The sequence below is a fragment of the Diadema setosum genome, chromosome 20 (genome assembly GCF_964275005.1).
Source record: "Diadema setosum chromosome 20, eeDiaSeto1, whole genome shotgun sequence".
Classification (NCBI taxonomy): Eukaryota; Metazoa; Echinodermata; class Echinoidea; order Diadematoida; family Diadematidae; genus Diadema; species Diadema setosum.
This window is the reverse complement of record NC_092704.1, coordinates 4407502-4427762: the sequence shown is the minus strand read 5'-3', so window position 1 is coordinate 4427762 and position 20261 is coordinate 4407502. Positions and strand designations below refer to the sequence as shown.

The 20261-nt window shown below is 38.5% G+C and overlaps 1 protein-coding gene across 1 annotated transcript; it reads right to left on the bottom strand.

The window, feature by feature from the left end:
* Positions 1-2037: 2037 nt before the first annotated feature.
* Positions 2038-19565, bottom strand: LOC140244025 (uncharacterized; the record flags this gene model as incomplete). The annotated part of the gene is made up of 7 exons (XM_072323679.1): positions 19517-19565; positions 17372-17512; positions 16597-17061; positions 8835-9566; positions 6528-7004; positions 3679-4470; positions 2038-2147 (listed from the first exon to the last, which is right to left on the bottom strand). Coding segments are annotated over exons 2-7 (2679 nt in total), but the record flags the coding sequence as incomplete, so codon positions are not given.
* Between the last annotated feature and the right edge of the window lie 696 nt (positions 19566-20261).

Here is a 20261-nt window from a genome sequence, read left to right as displayed (position 1 = left end):
ATTTTAAAATGGAAACGTTCAGAGATGTTAAGGAATTGTTATTGCCATTCGATTATTTCACGACAATTGATTTGAAAGACGCTTATTTCACAATGTTTTTCATGCAATGGAAAATTCTACTGTTTTAATTGTTTACCTTTCGGCTTATGCTCGCCCCCCCCCCCCCCCCCCCCGAGTTTTTACTGAAGTCATGAAATCTGTCATTTCGTCCCTTTGATGTTAAAGGGAATTCGTGCAGTTATTTATTTGGATGACATTCTCATTTTTGCATGTTCCCAAGAAGAGAGCGCACAAAACACTACATGTGCCGTCGAATTGTTGACAAACTTAGGGCTCCTAGTCAACTTCGAGAAATCAAGTACAACACCTATTAAAGACGGCTTTGATTTATTTGGGTCTCCAGCTAAATTCGGTTGAAACGACAGTTAGTCTACCTCTCGAAAAAGTGGTGAAATTCAAGAGTTGCGGCGGCTCCATTTTCGCACATTAGAATAGTTCAAGAAAAAGGAGCTTAAGAAATCAAACGGAATTTTCGACGCTCGTGTCCAGCTGGGAAAGAGGAGCTCCGGGAGATAGCCTGGTGGGTTTCTCAACCTATTGAAAGTTTTCAGACATGTCTAGTTTTGCCTGAGATATGACATAAATGGTATCCCGGGGTACCAAACAAAAATCAGCCATTTTGTTGAATTATTTTTTTTTTTAAAAAGGTTGTATGCAAAGACTCAAACTCATTATCATGACAACAGACTTTGAATCTTCCACCTGTGTGAAGCTCCTGCCTAAAGCACAAGGAATATGCAACCCTCCTCATCTTGTACTGCATTATTACTGATAGAATTCCAATTATACTTCATTTATTTGCATAATTTAGGAATTAGTTGCAATAAAATCAACTAGACGACACAATTCATTAATATGTACAATACGCAGTATCCGCTGCATGCTATAAGGATTGCCATCAGCATTGGCTGTCAGGGCGGGGTAAGCTTGGTGGTCCAGTGGATATGAAGCCTGTACGGTTATCAGGATACAAAGTAGCAAACATTCGTACTGTCTAGGAACTAGTATGAGTTAAACAACCATGATCTTTGCAACTGATTGACAAATTGCCCTACATCGACGTAAATAAGTTATACCAATTATAAGGGAAATTTGTCAATCAGTTGCAATGAAAACATCTCGACGGAAGAATTTCATGAATTTGAATGACCATGATCTTTTTTTATAAATGGCTAATACTACACAACTTAATTCGGTGCACATCTACACCAGTGAACAGCAATTTGTCAATCAGTTGCAATAAAAATAACAACTCAACACAAGAATTCATCCCTTTGTCTCAACTCCTGTCTGGTTATCACAGATCATAGGTTAGAAACATGCCTTGTCAGTGGTATGTATGTCCACATTTAAAAAAAAAGAAAAGAAAAAAAAAAAGATTAGTAGTTCATGCTTAATACAAAAACACTTAATATCAATTTCATGCATATATTTACACTGATGTATTGCACTTGGTCATATCAGTTGCAACTGTATTAAGGTTTTCTGTGTCAATTAGTGTCCCAAGCACTCAAAGACTTAAGCACAGTTGATTTCAGACTCTGAAGCATTTGGCAAGGAATCTGTGCATTCTCCATATTGAAATCCATGTGTGATCATGTGTCTGTGAAAGTTAGACTTTGCTGCAAACTGCCGACCACAGACCAGGCATGTGTATGGCTTCTCTCCCGTGTGTACCCTCATATGACTAGCTAGGTAGTGGGAGTAAAGGAATCTCCCGCACACTTTACACGCTACACGTTTCCGAAAGCGCACCTTTTTTGGCTTGTCGACGGCATTGGGAAGTGATGCTACATGGTGTACCTCTGTCTCACGCACATCGGGACCCTTGCCTAGGGTATGCGTGCTCCCGCCTTCAAAGGCAATGGTACTCCTTTCCGTTGTCACAAGTCCTCCAGTCGTGGTGGCTCCAAGAAGACACTTGCTCTCCTCTCCCTCTGGTAAAGCATTACCATAAGTGGTGCCTCCTTGCATTAAGCGTGTCTGGTCTCTCATATGAGCAGGTGCCCGGCACGACTCTTCTTCACTTTCAGAAGATCCGAGTAGCTCCCTCGAAGTCACGGTTTCTTCAGCATCACTCTCTTGAGCTGCAAAACATTATTGTTGAAGAAACAATTACTGCCAAAACATAAATAGAAGGATTAGAAGTCAAAGTTTTGGGATGGAGATTATATTCCATTGTGAAAGGATTAGGAAAGGATACAATGATGATCTGTTTTGAAAAGCATCATTCTTTAAATTACTGTACAAGTGTTCTCTATTTTCCTTTTCAGGTAGAGCAGTGCCACAGTGTGTGGTTGCAGAGGTGTTTCCCCTATCCTCATGACTGTGGCAAAGCAACATTCTTGTAAATGCAAAAATAACATACCTTTTACAATGAAAATACAAAGCAGTTTTCTTGTACATAAGACTGAAGGAAATGACTTCTCTTGGAACCAGGTACAAAGAAAACCCACATAAACCTTTTTCTCTTTTTTTTTTATAGAAATCATACTAGTGAGATTTGGAAAAAGACGGACACATATATAGATTGATTGACAGATGTACAGACAACCCGAAAACATTGCCTCTCCGCTTAAAAACAAGATGCAATTTACAGAACTTTGTATTAAAATTCAGTTGAAATGGTATCTTTGCGTCAACTGAGCAAGCATATATAAATACAAACCATGAAACACACATGTACATCTGCGTGAAGCATTACAGGGTGCTATTTCACATAAGCTCAAAAATCTATTCAGATTAATTTCAACTGATAATAGGAGCAAATTTGGGGATCAGTCAGACCTCAGAAGTTATTAGCTATTCATCTTATTTTGATATCAATCAGTCCTCAGAAGTTAGGGACTGGTTCACTTGATCAATTTGGGAACAATACTATTACAAACCCACCTTGCCATGCTCTAGAATCCTTTCTGAATAGATCTGATCTTAATCTGTTCCAACATTGGATGGATTTACATGGCTTGATTTATAGTAAAATAGGATCCAGAACTTGTACATTGATGATAAATTTCACTCTGGTTTGTTTCTGTTTTTTGTTTTCTTTTGTTGTTTTTTGTTTGTGTTTTTTTAAACACTGTCATGTCATGTGATCAGATCTTACAATCTTAGAATAACATTTAATTACCTTCACCAATTATCTCACACATTACCCTATAAAAATAACAAAAACTGTAGTCATGGACTCTGTATCAGTAGTGGATAGAGACATTGTGATGCCGTCTGAGTAGTCTCACTCGCAACAAGGCCACATTTGGAGAGGACATTTTTGTACATTTCTGGTAACTGTATTCCAATGAACAAGCTTCAAGTTGGCAAATGCACCTGGGGGGTGTTTCATAAAGCTGTTCGTAAAGTTACGAACAACTTACAAGCGACTGGTGATCAGTTGCGATGTGCTATACTTACTAGAATTTCAATAATTCACCACAAGAACTGATCACCAGTCGCTTGTAAGTCGTTCGTAACTTTACGAACAACTTTATGAAACAGGGCCCAGGGCAGATAAAGTTATGAATGGGGGAACACAAGGAATCTAAGCAATACTGATCCCTCATCCGAGATTCCCCTACAATGTTGAAAATTCAATAAAAATAAAGTTGAGACAAAAATTACCACTTTTTCTCATCAGATCTGCATCATGTCCCACTGCCTGGCTAAGTTCCTCGCTACTGTGTTTCTTCATGTGGTCATTGAACTTGCTCTGCTCGCCCCATGACTTGTTGCAGATGTAGCAGGAGTACTTGGTGTAGTAGGCGTACTCGGGACCATGCACAGACATGTGTCGGTGGAGGTTTGACTGTCTTGAGAAAGACTTGGAACAGACTTTGCACTCGAATGGCTTCTCTCCCGAGTGGATCCTCATGTGTTCACTCATATACTGCCAGTACATGGACTTGCCACACACTTTGCACTGTTCACTTCTCCCCTTGGGTCTCTTCGATCGGTGTTGGTGTGATTTCACTATCTTCTCTGATTCAACGAGGTGGGTTGCCATCATAGTTTCACTGGAGGAATCTGAGCTGCAGGCATCACTTGTAAAAAGGCTGGTCAAATTGCTTACTTGGTAGTCTGCAGCTTGTGTCAAACTTTCTCCTCCGAGACCAAGTGCTGGGAAAATTGGCTCTTCCTTAATATCCTCTGATGGTATGGCTTCTCCTGCCGAGGCTAATGGGTCTGTAATGGTCTTCTCGCCATCCACTGATGATGTGTCATTCATTTCACCTGCACCTGCAAGATAATTCATATCCTTCGTAGCTTGCATGGAATAGTGATGAGGAAGATCTGAACTCATTTTCTGGTCTGATTCTGCTGCAGCAAAGTCTGTCGATATTTCACTTTGCATGACTGTGCCTGTTCCTAAAGCAGAACGTACATCATCTTGGAGAAGAGGGTCTTTTGTTTCACCTGCAGAAATAACAAAATAATACCCATCTCTCTGTATTTCAACAAATAATAACAGAAGTTCTCTCAATAAAATGTATGGAATTCTTGCATTCGTGGTTATCATCTTTGAATGTAAGAGGGCAAGTCCAAGATAAGGTCCCCTCAGAAGGCAAAATTTCATCTTTGCTCAATATTGACATGTCTGGTATCATTTTGAAGCTTAATGAGTTGTAGTTTTGATCATGATATAATGTAAATTTATGCAAATTTCAAGGGCTTCATTTGCATAAATGTGAAATACAGCATTATGTATGGGACATAAATATTCATACTTATTCAAAGAAAAGGAAATGATATCAGTCAACATGCGGACATAAGCAGTTTATCAAATAGTTAACTTTGTATGAAAATTTAGAATTTATGCAAATGATTATGCAAATTAGCTCGCGTCCTATCATGAGATGTCCCATACATAACAAATTAAGATTATTTTTTAAGGTTTTTTCTTAAATTTCTAAGGTTATTTGAATGCCCTTTTGGGAAGTTCTAATTTATTGTTTAAAGAAGTTACGTACCATAGAAAGAAGAAAAAATAGTGAAAGAAATATTTTTTTATTAGGCAATTAAATAATGTTACGTATGGGACAAATGCGTTACGTATGGTACATCTTCATACATATTGCATGTGAATGCATTCGTGTAGCTAGCTGGGAAGGTCTCTCAGTACACAAATGGTCAATCATCCTGCAGAAAGCATCCCAACTTTGCATCTACTTTTGAGTAATAGTCACTTGAAACAATACATGTACTTGATTGAACAATTTTTAGAAGGGGGGGGGGGGAATGGCAAAATACACAATGCAAATCAACATTAAAGGGGTGGTATAGTTTTCGTATAAATGGGGATTCAGTAGTCAACATTTTACAGGATGACTGGAAACCACTCTCTATGAATTATTAAAGCACATGTATACAATTCTGAGACTACAGGAATTCAAAGTTTATATGTTGAAGATCCAACTTGAAATGGCCGAGGTATCAAAAAACAAACAAATACAAAGTATAACGAAGTGGTCCTAATGAAAAATGTGACCACCTTTCGTTAGGACACGACGTTTCTGGATATCTCGGCCATTTCAAAACGGATTTTTGTCATGTTAACTTTGAATTCCTCTTTAAATTGTATGCTCTTTAAATATCTCATACAAAAGTGCTAATTACAATATGTATCTTGTAAAAATTGATATCAGAATGCCCATTTGAACCAGTAGCCACTATGAAGATCATGGGTGTACGTATTCTGGTTAGATTCAAACCATTGATCCCCCCGACTACATACATGTACATTGTAGCAGGTATCATATCCAACTTGACTGCCAAGCTTATGCCCGACAGTCAGTACTGACTCTAACCCTTATTTTTATCATGGCTACTTCTAAAATAAAATAAAACAAATTTTAAAAAATGATAATCGGTGCTTCTTTTTGTCAGTGAATGGCAGTTTATCAATCAGATGCAATTTACTGTAGCCTATTGCACTCAATGTACCAGATAATTTTATGCTATTTCACTTTTTCTTTTAAGTTCATGTACACCAGCTTCAGTGTCCAAGACACAGTAGAGAAAATGGCCCTGTCTCATTTCAGGTGGGAGCTGATACATAGGACACCAAAGACAAAACAATACTAGTACAGTGAGGCGAGTCTGAACCCTACCATACTGTAGCAGGATTAAACATTACATACCCCTACTTCCCTTGATTTCTCACCCATTCATGAAATCATATCACATAGCAAATGAAGAGTTTGCTTGCAAAAACCGCTAAGTCCATATTTGCCAAATGAAGATACATGTATTTGCCATTAAAGGTCAAGAAAAATAAAGAGAATAATAAGAAAATTTTTGCTTCTTTTGACAATAACTTATTGTACCTTTATATGTACTAATAGTGACCAATATATTATTATTATTATATATTATTATATATTATTTTGTACTTTATGACAGCGACTGTACTTCAAAATCTTCAAAAATGGACTTATCGGTTTTTGCGAACAAACTCTTCAAATGTCCCTTACCTTTCAGCTGCCTCATATTGGGAGGTGACCACGAAGCAGTCTCTTTCACATTTTTGTGTGTTCTCATGTGCTTCAAGAACAAGTGGCGATTTGAGGACCACACCATCTTGCATATTTCGCAGGTATACAGAGAGTAGGAGCTATGCTTGGAACGATGAACTGACATATGTCTTTGGAGTTGAGACCTCATGGTGAAGTGCTTGAAGCACACTTGACACTTGTATGGTTTCTCACCCTTGTGGTGAATCATGTGATCGTCCAGTTTTTGCCAAGGTACCATCCTGCCACAGACACCGCACAGGCACTCCTCCATGCATCGGAAAGGATGCACCCTGCCATCATGAGGAGTGTCCACATGAGTTTCTTCGAGTGTGTTGTGGCAACTGCTAATTTGGTGGCATTCGGTTGCTATCGCTTCACAAGGTGTGGGTTGAATGTTTGAGCTCACTCTGTTTGCATCAGAATTCACGCCCAGTCCTGTTGTCAAAAGAGGAATAAAAAAAAGGATGTGCCTACTATTATTATTTTTTAGGTTTACTACGTACACTTTCACGTAGGGCAGTTCAACAACAACAAAACATTCCAGTTAACAACAAAAGAGGACAATTTCCCCTTTTTTTCCGATCAAACAATCATTTGAAAACCCAGAAACACTTAGGAGTTGCAAACGCAAGTCCAATTTACCCATAGCCAAGTTTTGAGCATGCCCAAAACTTGAAATGGGTGAGTCGCGGGGATTGCCAGAAGAGATAAATCTGAAATTTCATTAGAACTGTGTTCTTAATAACAGGAGTTGCACTGCACTGTCAAAAAAAGTCCTCAGACCACCTGAAGCTTGTACACCATATTAGGCCTACAGCTTAAAGGCATTATTTACAATGAAACAGAAAGCGAGCTTTAGTGTTTCAAAATACTTCTGAAATGTGAGTTAAGGTTAGAAACAGCCAATGTGAAATTGTTAATAAGTGTAATCAATGTTTAGTATTGTTAAATAGACAAAATGTGAACAATAGTTATAATAAAATTGTTTTAAGAATAAACTGTCTACAGATTAAGGTTTATTGAGAAAACTGGCGATATCTCCTTATACACCGTATTCTGGGTTTATGGCAAATTTTTATACATGGTAGGATGTTTTGTGATACAACTTTCACACCGACACAATGCATCAAATGTGATAATTCAAACATTTTTTAAAGCACTGCTCCCAGTGGTAAACAGTACCTTTATGGTAATCAGTATGTAACATGGCCGGCAGAACCATGGGGGCCATGGGGGCTCGGCCCCCCCCCCCCCCCACTTTTTGTGCACCATACAAAGGAATACATAAGGGGTCATCACTTTGGGCCCCCACATTTTTTTTTTTTAAATCCAGAAGTTATGTACAATTGTAAGTGGCACTAAATTGAAATAGACAGAGATAGCGATCTTGAAGTGTGAGCATGGTAAGGTTACATTTTTCCACTGAAGACCTTTTTTTTATTTTATTTTATTTTATTACCTCCTCCAAGGGGGGAGGTTATGTTTTCGTTACCATTGGTTTGTTTGTTAGTTAGTTAGTTCGTTCGTTAGTTTGTCTGTGTGCAAAATAACTGAAAAAAGTAGTTAACGAATTGGGATGAAACTTGCAGGAAAGATTGAGAATGACACGAGTAACAAACGATTAACTTTTGGTAGTGATCCGAGAATTTCGGGGGAATTTATGAAGGATTTTGGTATTTTGGCAGGTAGGGTCAATGAACTTGGGAGTTCAGGCTGCGCATATTTGAGGTTTGCATGCGCGGCTCTAAAGTGCGTGCTCTAGTTTCTGCTGGGGAGAGGCGCGCCGTGCATCTGAATGTTTATGACGTAACAAAGGCTTCTATATTGGGGTAGAGCAAGATCATCAGTGGAAAGTAACTGCTTGGCGGAGGTCTGCGCTCTCGGAGTGCTTTTCTAGTTTGTTTTTTTTTGTGTGTTTTTTTTGCTTGTCAGCTGAAAAAAAAAAAAAACAGTAATGGAAGGGTAGAGAGATGAACTGAGGTCAATTTTTATTGCTTGTCAACTGAAGAAACACAAAAAGGGAGGGTGGGAGAGATGAGACAGGGACCTTTTTTTTTTTTTTTGCTTGTTAGCTCATGAAACCCGGAAGTGGGCCCCCACACTTCTGAAAACGCTCCACAGGCCCTGTGTGACAGTCATGCCATTCCGTTGTCAGCCTCGTACTGTAATAAATCAAGTGTGCTGTTCACGTACACACAAAATTTAGAAACAAAATAGTAGGAAAACAAAAGAGATAGCAAGATTTTTTTTTTTGTTTTTTTTTACCTGTGAGAACCCCTGAGATGTTTGCTAGATCTTTCTCAATGTGAGTGCGCATGTGCTTCCTGAGTTCATCGGGTGTTCCACAAGACTTTTTGCAGATGTAGCAAACACAGTGTTTTAGAAACTGCATTGGCACACCTTTATGCACATCACTCTCTTTAGGGGCATCACACTTTTTGAGAACAGGGTTTTTCTTGTGTGCTTCAAGGTTCCAGTCGCTTGGATACCACTTGGAACAGCAGCTGCACTTCACTACATTTTTGCAGGTTAAGATTGATTGTGAGTGCAGCTGTTGGTGTTCGTTAAGATCCCACTTCTTGGCAAAGGTCTTTGGGCGCATTTCACGCTTGTCGAATTGTCCATTATATACAAACGGCAATTCTCCTGGATGTACTGCCCTCACATGCTTATTCAGGTCCCACTGTGTAGCGAAGTATTTGAAACATCGTTCACATTTGAATGTCTGTCTTCCCTGATGCAGTATCATGTGTCTTGCAAGATTAAGAAAATGGCCTCCACAAATATGGCATTCTCCACTGCTTGACAAAGTCATGTTCCCATTAGACTCGGAGTTGTACTCCACTGGAGTGTCTGCTTGGTCACATACATTTAGGACTTTGGCCATCGATGGTCTACCACGTACAATGGACTGCATTTGATTGAAGGCTGCTGATGTCACACTTTCCTGAGCCATGGTCCTGTTGTGATCAACATGTAGACTGTCCAGAGCATCATCTGGATTAAAAAGGAAAAGATATACTCAGACAATGCAGGGTGCTTCATTTAAGCATCTGTCTGATTGCTCGGGGCAAGTGAAAATTTAACCTTAAAGGAGCCGGGCTTTTTTGGCTATGCTCAGGCCGGGGGGGGGGGGATGGATACCGCCCCCCCCCCCCCCCGAGATCTCGGCCATCGGTGGCGCGATCGCGATGAAATTTTGCATGCGTGAGACCTGCGTCATAATCTACAAGATTGTGTCATAAGATTTTTTGAAACAATCAATTTCTAATTTTAATTAATTAATTATGCAAATTAAGCTCAAGATCATATTTTAGCCTAATTAAAAGCATTTAGAGTCTAATTTTTGGTCTGTAAATCTGTTGCAGCATATTCAACGATTGTACATCACAAAAACTTCCAAAATTCATTTCAATTCTTATGTATTTTATTGTTTTCAGAATTTCTTTTGCATTTCTTTGTTTTTCAACTTTTGTTTTTTCTTTGTTTTTTCATTAGAAATTGTCACTGACCACTTTTCTACCATAATTAGCACAAAACTAATCAATGAAAGTGATTAATTGTAAAAATAATCAGGTTTTTATGACTTTCACGACAGAGCACTGTTTTCCATAGGAAATGTACACAAAATCACAAAATTGTGCCCGTTTTGGGGCGACATTCCGTTACAAAAATGGGCATGGCTTCGCAAAAGTACGCACGGACATCGCAAATTTGGTCTCAAAAGTTGCGCGAGACTTGAACAAACAAAGTCAAGAAGCCTCGCGATGAGGCCTTCTCGCGTAACAGAATTATAGCGCGAAACGTCGAGGGGGGGGGGCGGATTCCCCCCCCCCCCCCCCCCCCCCCCCCCCCCCCCCCCCCCGACCGGCCCTTTTAGGGTTATTAAAGTCCGGCAAAGTGTTTCTAGATGGAATAATGGCAAAAAATGCTTGCCCAAATCAGGCAAGCAAAATGTTTTGAAGCCAATTTTGTTTCCACCTTTCTCCCCTGCAACCCAAGAATTCAACAAGAAAAATGCTCAAAGATGATTGTTTAGATAGTGATGTAACACACTAAAATTCATTTTAATAATCTTGCAACACTTGCATGCAGGAATGCCAAATGTATAACAACACCACTATCAATTCAAACCAAGTCACTGTAATGTACTTAGGCATGTGAATGAATGCGTAATGTTTATTCAAATGATTGTGATTTATTAAGCCCTTGACTTTCAAGTGATTTTCTTCGTCACTTTCTTATATTTTTGGACTCTTTTTCAGGGCAAGTAAAATTCATGTTCCGGCGAGTGTTCTGCAATAATTCAAAAATATGCTTGCCTGACAGGGCAAGGGGTAAAAAAAAAAAAAAAAAAAAAAAAAAAAAATATGTAGCACCTTGCAATGCTACATAAGTTGTATGCGAAATATTTTGGTGTAACATAAAAGCTCAGAACCAAGCAGTGTCCGCAGTTGATGTCAATAATATTCCTGTGAATTCCGGTGAATCATAGAGGAACTTCACTCATTGATGCCAAGTAAAACTTCTGTAAGCATGAAAATCACTTCCATTTCAATATAAAGTGACATCATTTGACAATCCACCATTTATATGGTTCAAATTCTGCAGTTAAAGAAAGTTGACTGTGCCTACAAGCAGCCACATACTGTACTCTAAGTTCCTTAAAGAAATTTTGCCTTTTTTGTTGGATGAAATATCTTATAACCCACAATTAACCCCCCCCCCCCATTACAAATTAAAACTTGTAAACAAAATTGTGTTAAAGGGATGGTACAGTACTGGTTGAGATGAGAATTGGGCTTTTAACTTTTTGCGAGATACCAAGAAAACACTTACGATATACATGTAGTACAGAGCATACCATCTTAAGAGGAATTCAAAGATTATTTGATGATCGGGATTGGAATGACTGAAACATCCAAAAACAAAGTAAAACAAATCGATCGTAATAAAGTGTGGGTCCCACACTTTATTAGACTCACTCTCTTTTGGATTATATCTCAGCCATTTCAAAATCAATTTTCATCAAATAAACGTTGAATTGCTCATAGAATTACATGCTCTTTCATATTTCAAAAGAGGTTTCTCATTATCTCACAAAAAAATGTTAGAAACATGGAATTAGGTCTCAACCAAAACTATACAGTCCCTTTAAATGGATACCCCTCCACAGTTATAGCAGAAATTGCTAATATTATTCTCCCCTGGCTTCCACAGATTATGCTCATCAAATGGAGGATAATTGCTTGACATGATTTCTAATGTGTAGCATACTGATTGTGCTGTTCTCTTTAAATACACTTAAATACAATCATGTATTCTTGTCAGACTGTTTCAAAGCCACATAAAATTGGAGGAAATTGGAGGAAAACATGGTGTGAATATGGTATAGGCATATGGACTATTGCTCTTCATCAATGAGCAACCTTTGAGTATATAAAACCAGAAATATTCCCAACATAAAATTTCTGTGAATTGCCACTGGCATTCAATGCATACCTAGTGTACTGAAAAAGTGGATATGGGCAAGTCCAAGATAACGCGCGCGTTACGTATGGGACATTCAGAGACTTTAATGACCTGAAAAATAGTGTTAATGGCCTTAGATCATATTGAACTTTATCATGGTGATTGATATCTAGGAGAAGTATAATCATGTAAAAAATGGAGAAAAATGACCATGACAATTATATTCTAGAAGAGAAGATATGTGCTGTTACGTATGGGACCAGAAAAAGTTTTTTTTTTTTTTTTTTTTACATTTTTTTTCAACCTCAAAACTCTCTGAAAGTATTTCATTCTACAACTTGTAACTCACTGTAATGAAAGTCACAACACTCAAGATTATCAGAGGTAAGTTTCAAGTCATGAGGCAAAAAAAACACTAATTACAGGCTCTAATTAAAGACAGACATGACGTGTTACGTATGGGACAGTTACGTATCATGTATGGGACACTTTGTCCCCATTCATTTAGTGTGTGGAAAACCATGTTCATGGGTATTTTGCATTTATCATTGAAGTAAAATCAGTTGAAACTACTCAAATACTGAACCAGATTGTCAAGGGAACAATATTCCCCAAATATTTACCATCATAATCATATTTAATCATATTTTGTAATTCTTATGACCAATTTTTTAAAGTATGCATGCCCTTTGTCCCCCATTCGTTTAGTGTGTGGAGAACCATGTTTATGGGTATTTTGCATAATTATTGAAGTAGAATCAGTTGGAATAACTCAAATACTGATCCAGATTATCAAGGGAATCAGTATTCCCTAAATATTTACCATCATAATCATATTTAATCACATTTTATATTTCTATGACCAACCTGAGTATGCATGTCCTGTATTTTGATCAGGATAGTTACTACTAAAAAACTATTAACATTTTTATTTAAAAAAAAAAAAAAAATTATTATTATTATTATTATTATGAAGGGTAGTTTGCCATTCACAAGAAATATTAATTTTAATAAATATGCAATACCTGCTGTGTGGAACCCCAGTGATCGAGTAGATAAATGATGTCTGTCTAGCAATCAGGTTGTTGATTCGAGTCACACCAGTGTACCCATGATTTTTGTCGTGGCTACTACTAAAAACTGAATAACTGAGTAACTGAGACATCCAGAAACGTGGTGTCCTAATAAAAGGTGGGTCACACTTTTCATTAGGACCACTTCGTTTTATTTTGTATTTGTTTGTTTTTTGATACTGTATCTCAGCCATTTCAAATTGGATCTTCATCAAATAAACTTGGAATTCCTTTAGTCTTAGATGTTCCCTAAAGGTAGTTTCCAATCATCTTGTAAAATGTTGAAAACTGAATACCCATTTCTACAAAAACTGTACCATCCCTTTAATGCTGATTTTCATTGTGTATTTTGGCATCCCCCCTCCCCCATTCTGAAAATTGTTCAGTCAATATGTATTGTTTCAAGTGTATATAACTCAAAAGTAGCTGCAAAGTTGGGATGCTTTCTGCAGGATGATTGACGATTTGTGTACTGGGAGACCTTCCCATCTAGCTACATGCATTCATATGCAATATGTATGAGGATGTCCAATACGTAACACATTTGTCCCATGAATAACATTATTTTTGAATTGCCTTATAAAAAAATATTTCTTTTACTATTTTTTTGTTCTTTCTGTGGTATTTAACTTCTTTAAACAATAAATTAGAACTTCCCAAAAGGGCATTCAAATAACCTTAGAAATTTCAGAAAAAACCAAAAATAAAATGACCTCAATTTGTTACGTATGGGACATCCCATGATAGGACACGAGCTAATTTGCATAATCACTTGCATAATCCCTAAATTTTCATACCAAGTTAAACTATTTGATGAACTTCTTATGTCCACATATTAATCAAATATAATTTGCTTTCCTTTGAACAAATATGAATTTTTATAAATGTCCCATACGTAATGCTGTATTTCACATTTATGCAAATGAAGCCCTTGAAATTTGCATAAATTTACATAAGTAGTCAATGTACCCATGGAGTGCTGAATCAGCCTTAGTGGGGCATGGGGGGGGGGGGGGCTTGTCCAACAGAAAGGAGTGGAATGATCCGTACTATCAGAGAGTACATGTATCATGCTGGTTTGGCTTCAGCCAGTGCCCAGAAATCCTCTATGGGAATTCCCCCAGAAATGGTCAAGGTCACTGGGTCAACGGAGGTCAAATAACTGTTTTGCGCTACTCCTTGGTCCGATCAAGGAGTAACAACAGAGTTATTCCCTTTGATCTATGTTCTATGTTCTATGTTCTATGTTCGAAGCCGCCGCTCAAAAATATTTGAAGCATGTGCCAAACAGGATCTGCCGTGCCGATACGAAGACAATTGACTCGTGTCTCATTGCATAATCACCAGCCACTTTCAAAGGAAGATATGTCTTTGTGATGGTAATTACTTTTCGCTATCCCTTCTTATAAAAGCTAGGTGGTACAGACACGAGGATGCGCGAACATAAATTGAGGAAAAAATGCTGAAATGAAGATGAAAATTACTCGACTGGGCATACGCGGGCACTAATATGATATTCTATCAATAAAGAATTATACCTGAAGATTATTACGTTAGTTTCATTTGGGGAAATTAAGTCGAAAAGTGATAAAACCAGCTTTCCAGGATGGTACAGTTTTAAACATTTTCACATAATACAGCTCTGATTTACACTTTTGCGCAAATTTCTGAATGGAATTGACTTTTGTTTGACATGCTTTATTATTAAGTGAAATTTCATTTCATTTAATAAATAAAAAGCAAAATATGGCCAACATTATGATAACGTTCAAAATGAATCTTCAGATTGCTCAGCAAGACGGCACATCAAAGGCACAAGTGCACCTGTGGAATTCTTTTGTACATTTCAATAGAAATCTGACAACTGTTTGAATAATTACAGCCAGTTGGAACTCCATGTATAAAACCTCCTTGGTCCGATCTTGGCCAAACTTGCTGGAAGCATAAGTAGGCCTACACCTGGGAAATCCCTTTTGAGAATATTTCTGGGGGAATCCCAAGGAGTAGCAAAAAACAGTTACTTGACCTTTGACCCCAATGACCTTGACCTTTCCAACAATGAACTCCTCAAGGGCAATTTCGCGGTGAACCTGCATTCACACGCTAAGTTTGATGGAGATCGGACCAAGGACCTGGGAGGAGTAGAGGAACAAACAGACAGACAGACAAACAGACAGACAAACGCTGCCTGAATTATAGTATGATGATTTCTGGGGGAAATATGTCATACCGAGGTGCCACCGCATGTACCAATGCAGCCAAGGTAGGAAAAGTAAGAAATCAATATACCACCCTCTATCGGGTGTCTGATTATTGCAGCTGACGAAGATTAGAAGTTATTTGACCTTTGACCCCAGTGACCTTGACCTTTCCAAAAATGAACCCCTCAAGGGCAATTTCGCGGTCAACCTGCTTCCATCCACTAAGTTTGATGGAGATCGGACCAAGGACCTGGGAGGAGTAGAGGAACAGACAGAGAGACAGACAGACAGACAGACAAACAGACAGACAAATGTTGCTCGAATTATAGTATGATATATTTTCCTCCCTGGAAATCAAAACTTCAACTCATAAGCTTCAAAATGATACCAAACATGTCAATATTCAGCAAAGATGAAATTTTGCCTTCTGAGGGGACTTTATCTTGGACTTGCCCATATTTTCACTTGTAATTTTTTGCGCTCAACCAGGTATAAGATGAGTTTCCTGTGCTTTTAATTCGATTGAATCAGGACATTAAACTGGAACATATAGGAAGGAAAGATATTCACATGCTTTTATTTTCCTGCTGGTTTCTGGCTGCATGAATTGCAGTAAAATTTCAACACTGCAAAATTTCTACTTTTACAAGAGACAAGAGCTTTTGCATTCAGTTTAATTTTACAAATCTTGGCTCCTGGGAAAATAAGCAAAATTTCCGGTTTAAAGTACTTAATTAGTCATAAAATTGGGTACTATACCCTTAACTATAAAAAGGAATAAATTTGATTTTCTATGCTTTTTCTAATCATCAAAAGTTTCTTTTGAAACTCTACATCATAAAGCCAACAGAATATCACACAGTTTAAATTTCAAGTAAGCCTGAATAACATGCATTCTGTGTCAACCTGGATACCTGGAGAGTTCTGGGTTTGGAGTGTTTTTGGAAAGAGGTATCTTTTCTAATGAAATTCTTCCTTGTAGAATTAGAACTTTGGAAGTCTACTATGAAGAAGTCCTACATGCATTGCTCCTTAAAAGACCGTAGCATTCTATCAGTGAAAAAAAAAAAAGAATCGGGAGGATTTTTATTCACCTACCTGCCTTTCAATCTTCATCTTTAACTGTGTAATAGTTAGAATTGCTTCATCAAAGTATCTTGTCGTATGTAGAAATAAAACAGCTCACTTGACATGGTTCTTGCAAGCTTCACATGCCTAAAAGATCACCCTGTATAATAGTGCCTGTGACACCAACGGGTATCTCTTTGTTCTCTCACTTACCATCACAGTCACTGTAGTTGTTGTCAAGGCTGACTGCTTGTGTCTGGAGGTCTACTGGAGATGGAGGTTCATTCTTGACGATTGCCTCGATGGGATACTCTACCAGTCCAGATGGAGATTCCACCTTCACAGTTACATGTACCTCCATGGGATACTCTACCATTCCAGTTGAGATGGCCTCACCATCAGCTTGTTGACTATGCAGTTGCTCTCCTTGTGTGGTAGGAGAATGAAGTCTGTTGGATACATTCCGATCATCACCATCACCTGGTGGGGTGGGGCTCTCCTGGGCATGTTTGGATTCATGTCTTGTCATCAGGTGCTGTCTGAAATCTTCACTGCTTATGAACGCTTCCCCACAATCTTCACATAGAGGCAGCTTGTAAGTCTTGACTGAGACTTTTTGCCCCATCTTTAGATTTGGAATGGAGGAAGACGACCACTGGCAAGTATCATCATATTCTTCTGCAATTGGGCGTGAACAGACATACGTCATATAGAATCAGAAGTTAGCAGCACTAGGCATGCATTTTAAAGCATTTTATTTCACTTCAGCATTGGAATACCGGTACATTTCTGGGGAGAGGTTAAAAACAGAAATGAACTGTCCAACTTTAAAAGCAATCTACAACTTTGTACAAGCACCATCACAATGTCCATATCAATGATTTAATATAATTCATTGAAGACTTTTACCTAAAACATTACCATAGCTTCATGCCAAAGTCAATTAAAGTTTGACAGAAACTGCTCCAGTTTGACAAAATTACTTTACCTCCTTCAGTGATGTCTTCAACAAAGACGCTCCACTGTGATGCATATTCTGCTTCTTTAAAATCATCATCTTCTACCTCCACTTTAATCCACGAGACTGCCATGTTGATCTGTTGTATGATGGGAAGGGATCAAGCTGCAGCTGCAAGGAAACAAACAAACAAAAACTGAGCCTATTATCCTTTTAACTTAGCCCGTTGAGGACAAGTCCCGAGTATACTCAGGCAGGTGTCTATGGGAAATGTGTGTTGTATCAAAATCAGTCTATCCTCAATGGGTTTTCTTAATGATGGCAGGCTTTCCTAAAAACACCCAGGATATGTTTAAATGTTGAACCACATGGAAGTACTGTATCATATACAGTGTACTACTGCGATTTGCGAGCATATTTTGATGATTGTATGGGTCTTAAAAGACATGCTTATGGGTGGTCAAATTTGCGAAGGGAACCATTCTCACACTGTAGCAATAAAATATAGAATTTGTCCTTTCTTAAATAGCATACGCTTTTAAAGTTAACGGTATTTGCAGCCAAATAGATCTACATTGTATACTGCACGATAATAACACCAGTAAAACAGTGGTGTTGAAATACTGAGCTGAGCAAGTTTAGCCAAAAGCATGTCAAGCAGGAGGGCAGGGTTTCTTCAAAGAGAGTGAACCACACTTCTCCTTCTTCTCCTCCTCCTCTTCTTGTTCTTCTTCTTTTTCTTGCTGCAGTCTGGTAGTCTGCCACTGGGATATTTTTTGTTTTCTTTCGTCTCCAATATGTTATGAACTAGATGGTGTAACCATTAGTACATACATTGTAGATCACTACAATACATGTATACACAAGTTTACACATGGAGTACCCAGTAGGGCCCATAGTGTCTAGACAAGACACTATATTGAGTACAAGCATGCAAATTAGAAAAGCAGAATGCTAAAAAACAAAACAAAAGAGTTAAGAATGTCTATGGCCTTATGGGAGCATCACAGTCTTTTACGTGCTTTGTCTATGGGAGCGCGGGTGGCGAGTTGCGGGTCCCTTCCATAGTGGGCAACTATTCCCATCGTTCACGTTTGAGGACGATACGCTGCATATTTCCGGTATCGAACAGCGAACTTGTGGTTTCATTGGAATATTCAGTGCTCATTTTTGCTGTATGTGAGTGGGATTTCATGGAATTTCAGTGATGAAATGTGATTTATTGTAAACATGCATTTATAAACATTAACTATGGTGGAGTGCGGGTCACCCAACTATAATAGTAATTATCCTTTCGAGTTTCCTATTTCTTCTGTAGTAGAAATTGGAAACTCGAAAGGACACTAAGTAAAAATTTTTCAAAAAAAAAAAAATGTACATTGACCCTACTGACCCTCACAAATATTTTTCTCATTAACTTTTAATAGAATTCTAGAGGGTCTACCGAGCATTTTACTTTTAAGTAGTTTAAAGATAGCAAATAACATGGGTATCCTTGCAAAGATGTGTTGACTCTACCGACTACTGTTGTTGTCACACATCGCATGGATGATGCCATGATGGACTTTGGAGCCAATTCCCATTGGGCCATTATGACCAAAAGTTTTAGCTTGAAATTTGGGGCATCATTGCGAAATAGGACCCCACTCCATTCACCGCCATTCATTTCGTCACAGCCGGGGTCTTTCAACCTCCATTATTACTGGACTTTGCACATACAATTGTAGTGGAGACGCACACGCAGAAAGAGAGGGGATCAATATCACGATTTGGCCATATTGGTTGCATGGATGTGGCCCGTCACTGTCCTGTAGGCCCATCCTGTGATGTACGTCTAACTGGTAGCTGCAAATACATTGTAGAACTCTTGTCTTGATTCACAGCCATCCATCATCAATATTTAAGTGCCAACACACACACACATGGGATCACCATCATCGCTTTTCGACGCTTGGTAAACAAGCTGAAGTGGAAGCCTAGCTTGTGAAGACTGCATATAGGCCTACTGTACTGTATTACAACAACTTGTCTAACGTGGTCGTTAGGCCTAATAATTATAGTAATAACATTCAGGAAACAATAACTTGGTGAAGGGTGCAAGCGCAAGCTACAACATGTACAGTACATAGGCCTACAGCAGTAAATATTACAGTGCGACTCATGTAATGTACTCACCAATCCAATAACAAGCAATGACAATGTTGACTGCCCTGAACTGAACCCACTGAGTGATGGATAAGGCTGCTTGATTACGGGACTACCCCGCTACTACGTAGCCTACAGACGTGTGTACAGTACTGTACTACTGGCTGGTAGTAGGAGAAAGCACGAAGATTTGCATTGACGTTGACAATGAACGCTGCATCGAGCATTTGTGTTCGATTCTTGCGCAGCTAACGCAAGTGTTATGCGATGAATTTATCTGACCATTATTAATGGACCTACCACTGATCCCTTCAATCAGTATGTGCACCAGATGCCCACCAGATTTATGTACCAGACTTTTGGACGATCGTCACTGACAAAAGAACCGTTCACTCATTTCGGTCCCATTTGGCTGAGCCATTTCACACTCAACTGGGCCTTCGAGTCTGCTTCGAGTCTGCTAGCTTACGCTTCGCTTCAACAAAGATCGCACACTAAGGGGGTGTTGCAAGAAAGTCGAGTTGCGATTAATTGCAAATATCTATTGCAACTTTGCAATAGATAGATCTATTGCAACTTGCAATCAATCGCAAGTTGCTGTTGCAAGAAAGGAGCTTGCAATTAATTGCAAGATGCAATTAATTGCAAGCTCCCTTGCTGTATTTTGTATTTATAAAAGCGACTGGCAAGACAAGCCTAGCCAATTTGTCCATTTTTCAATGCATTTTGCATGCATGAGATACTCCATATAGCTCAATGTGTTGTGTCTCTCCTG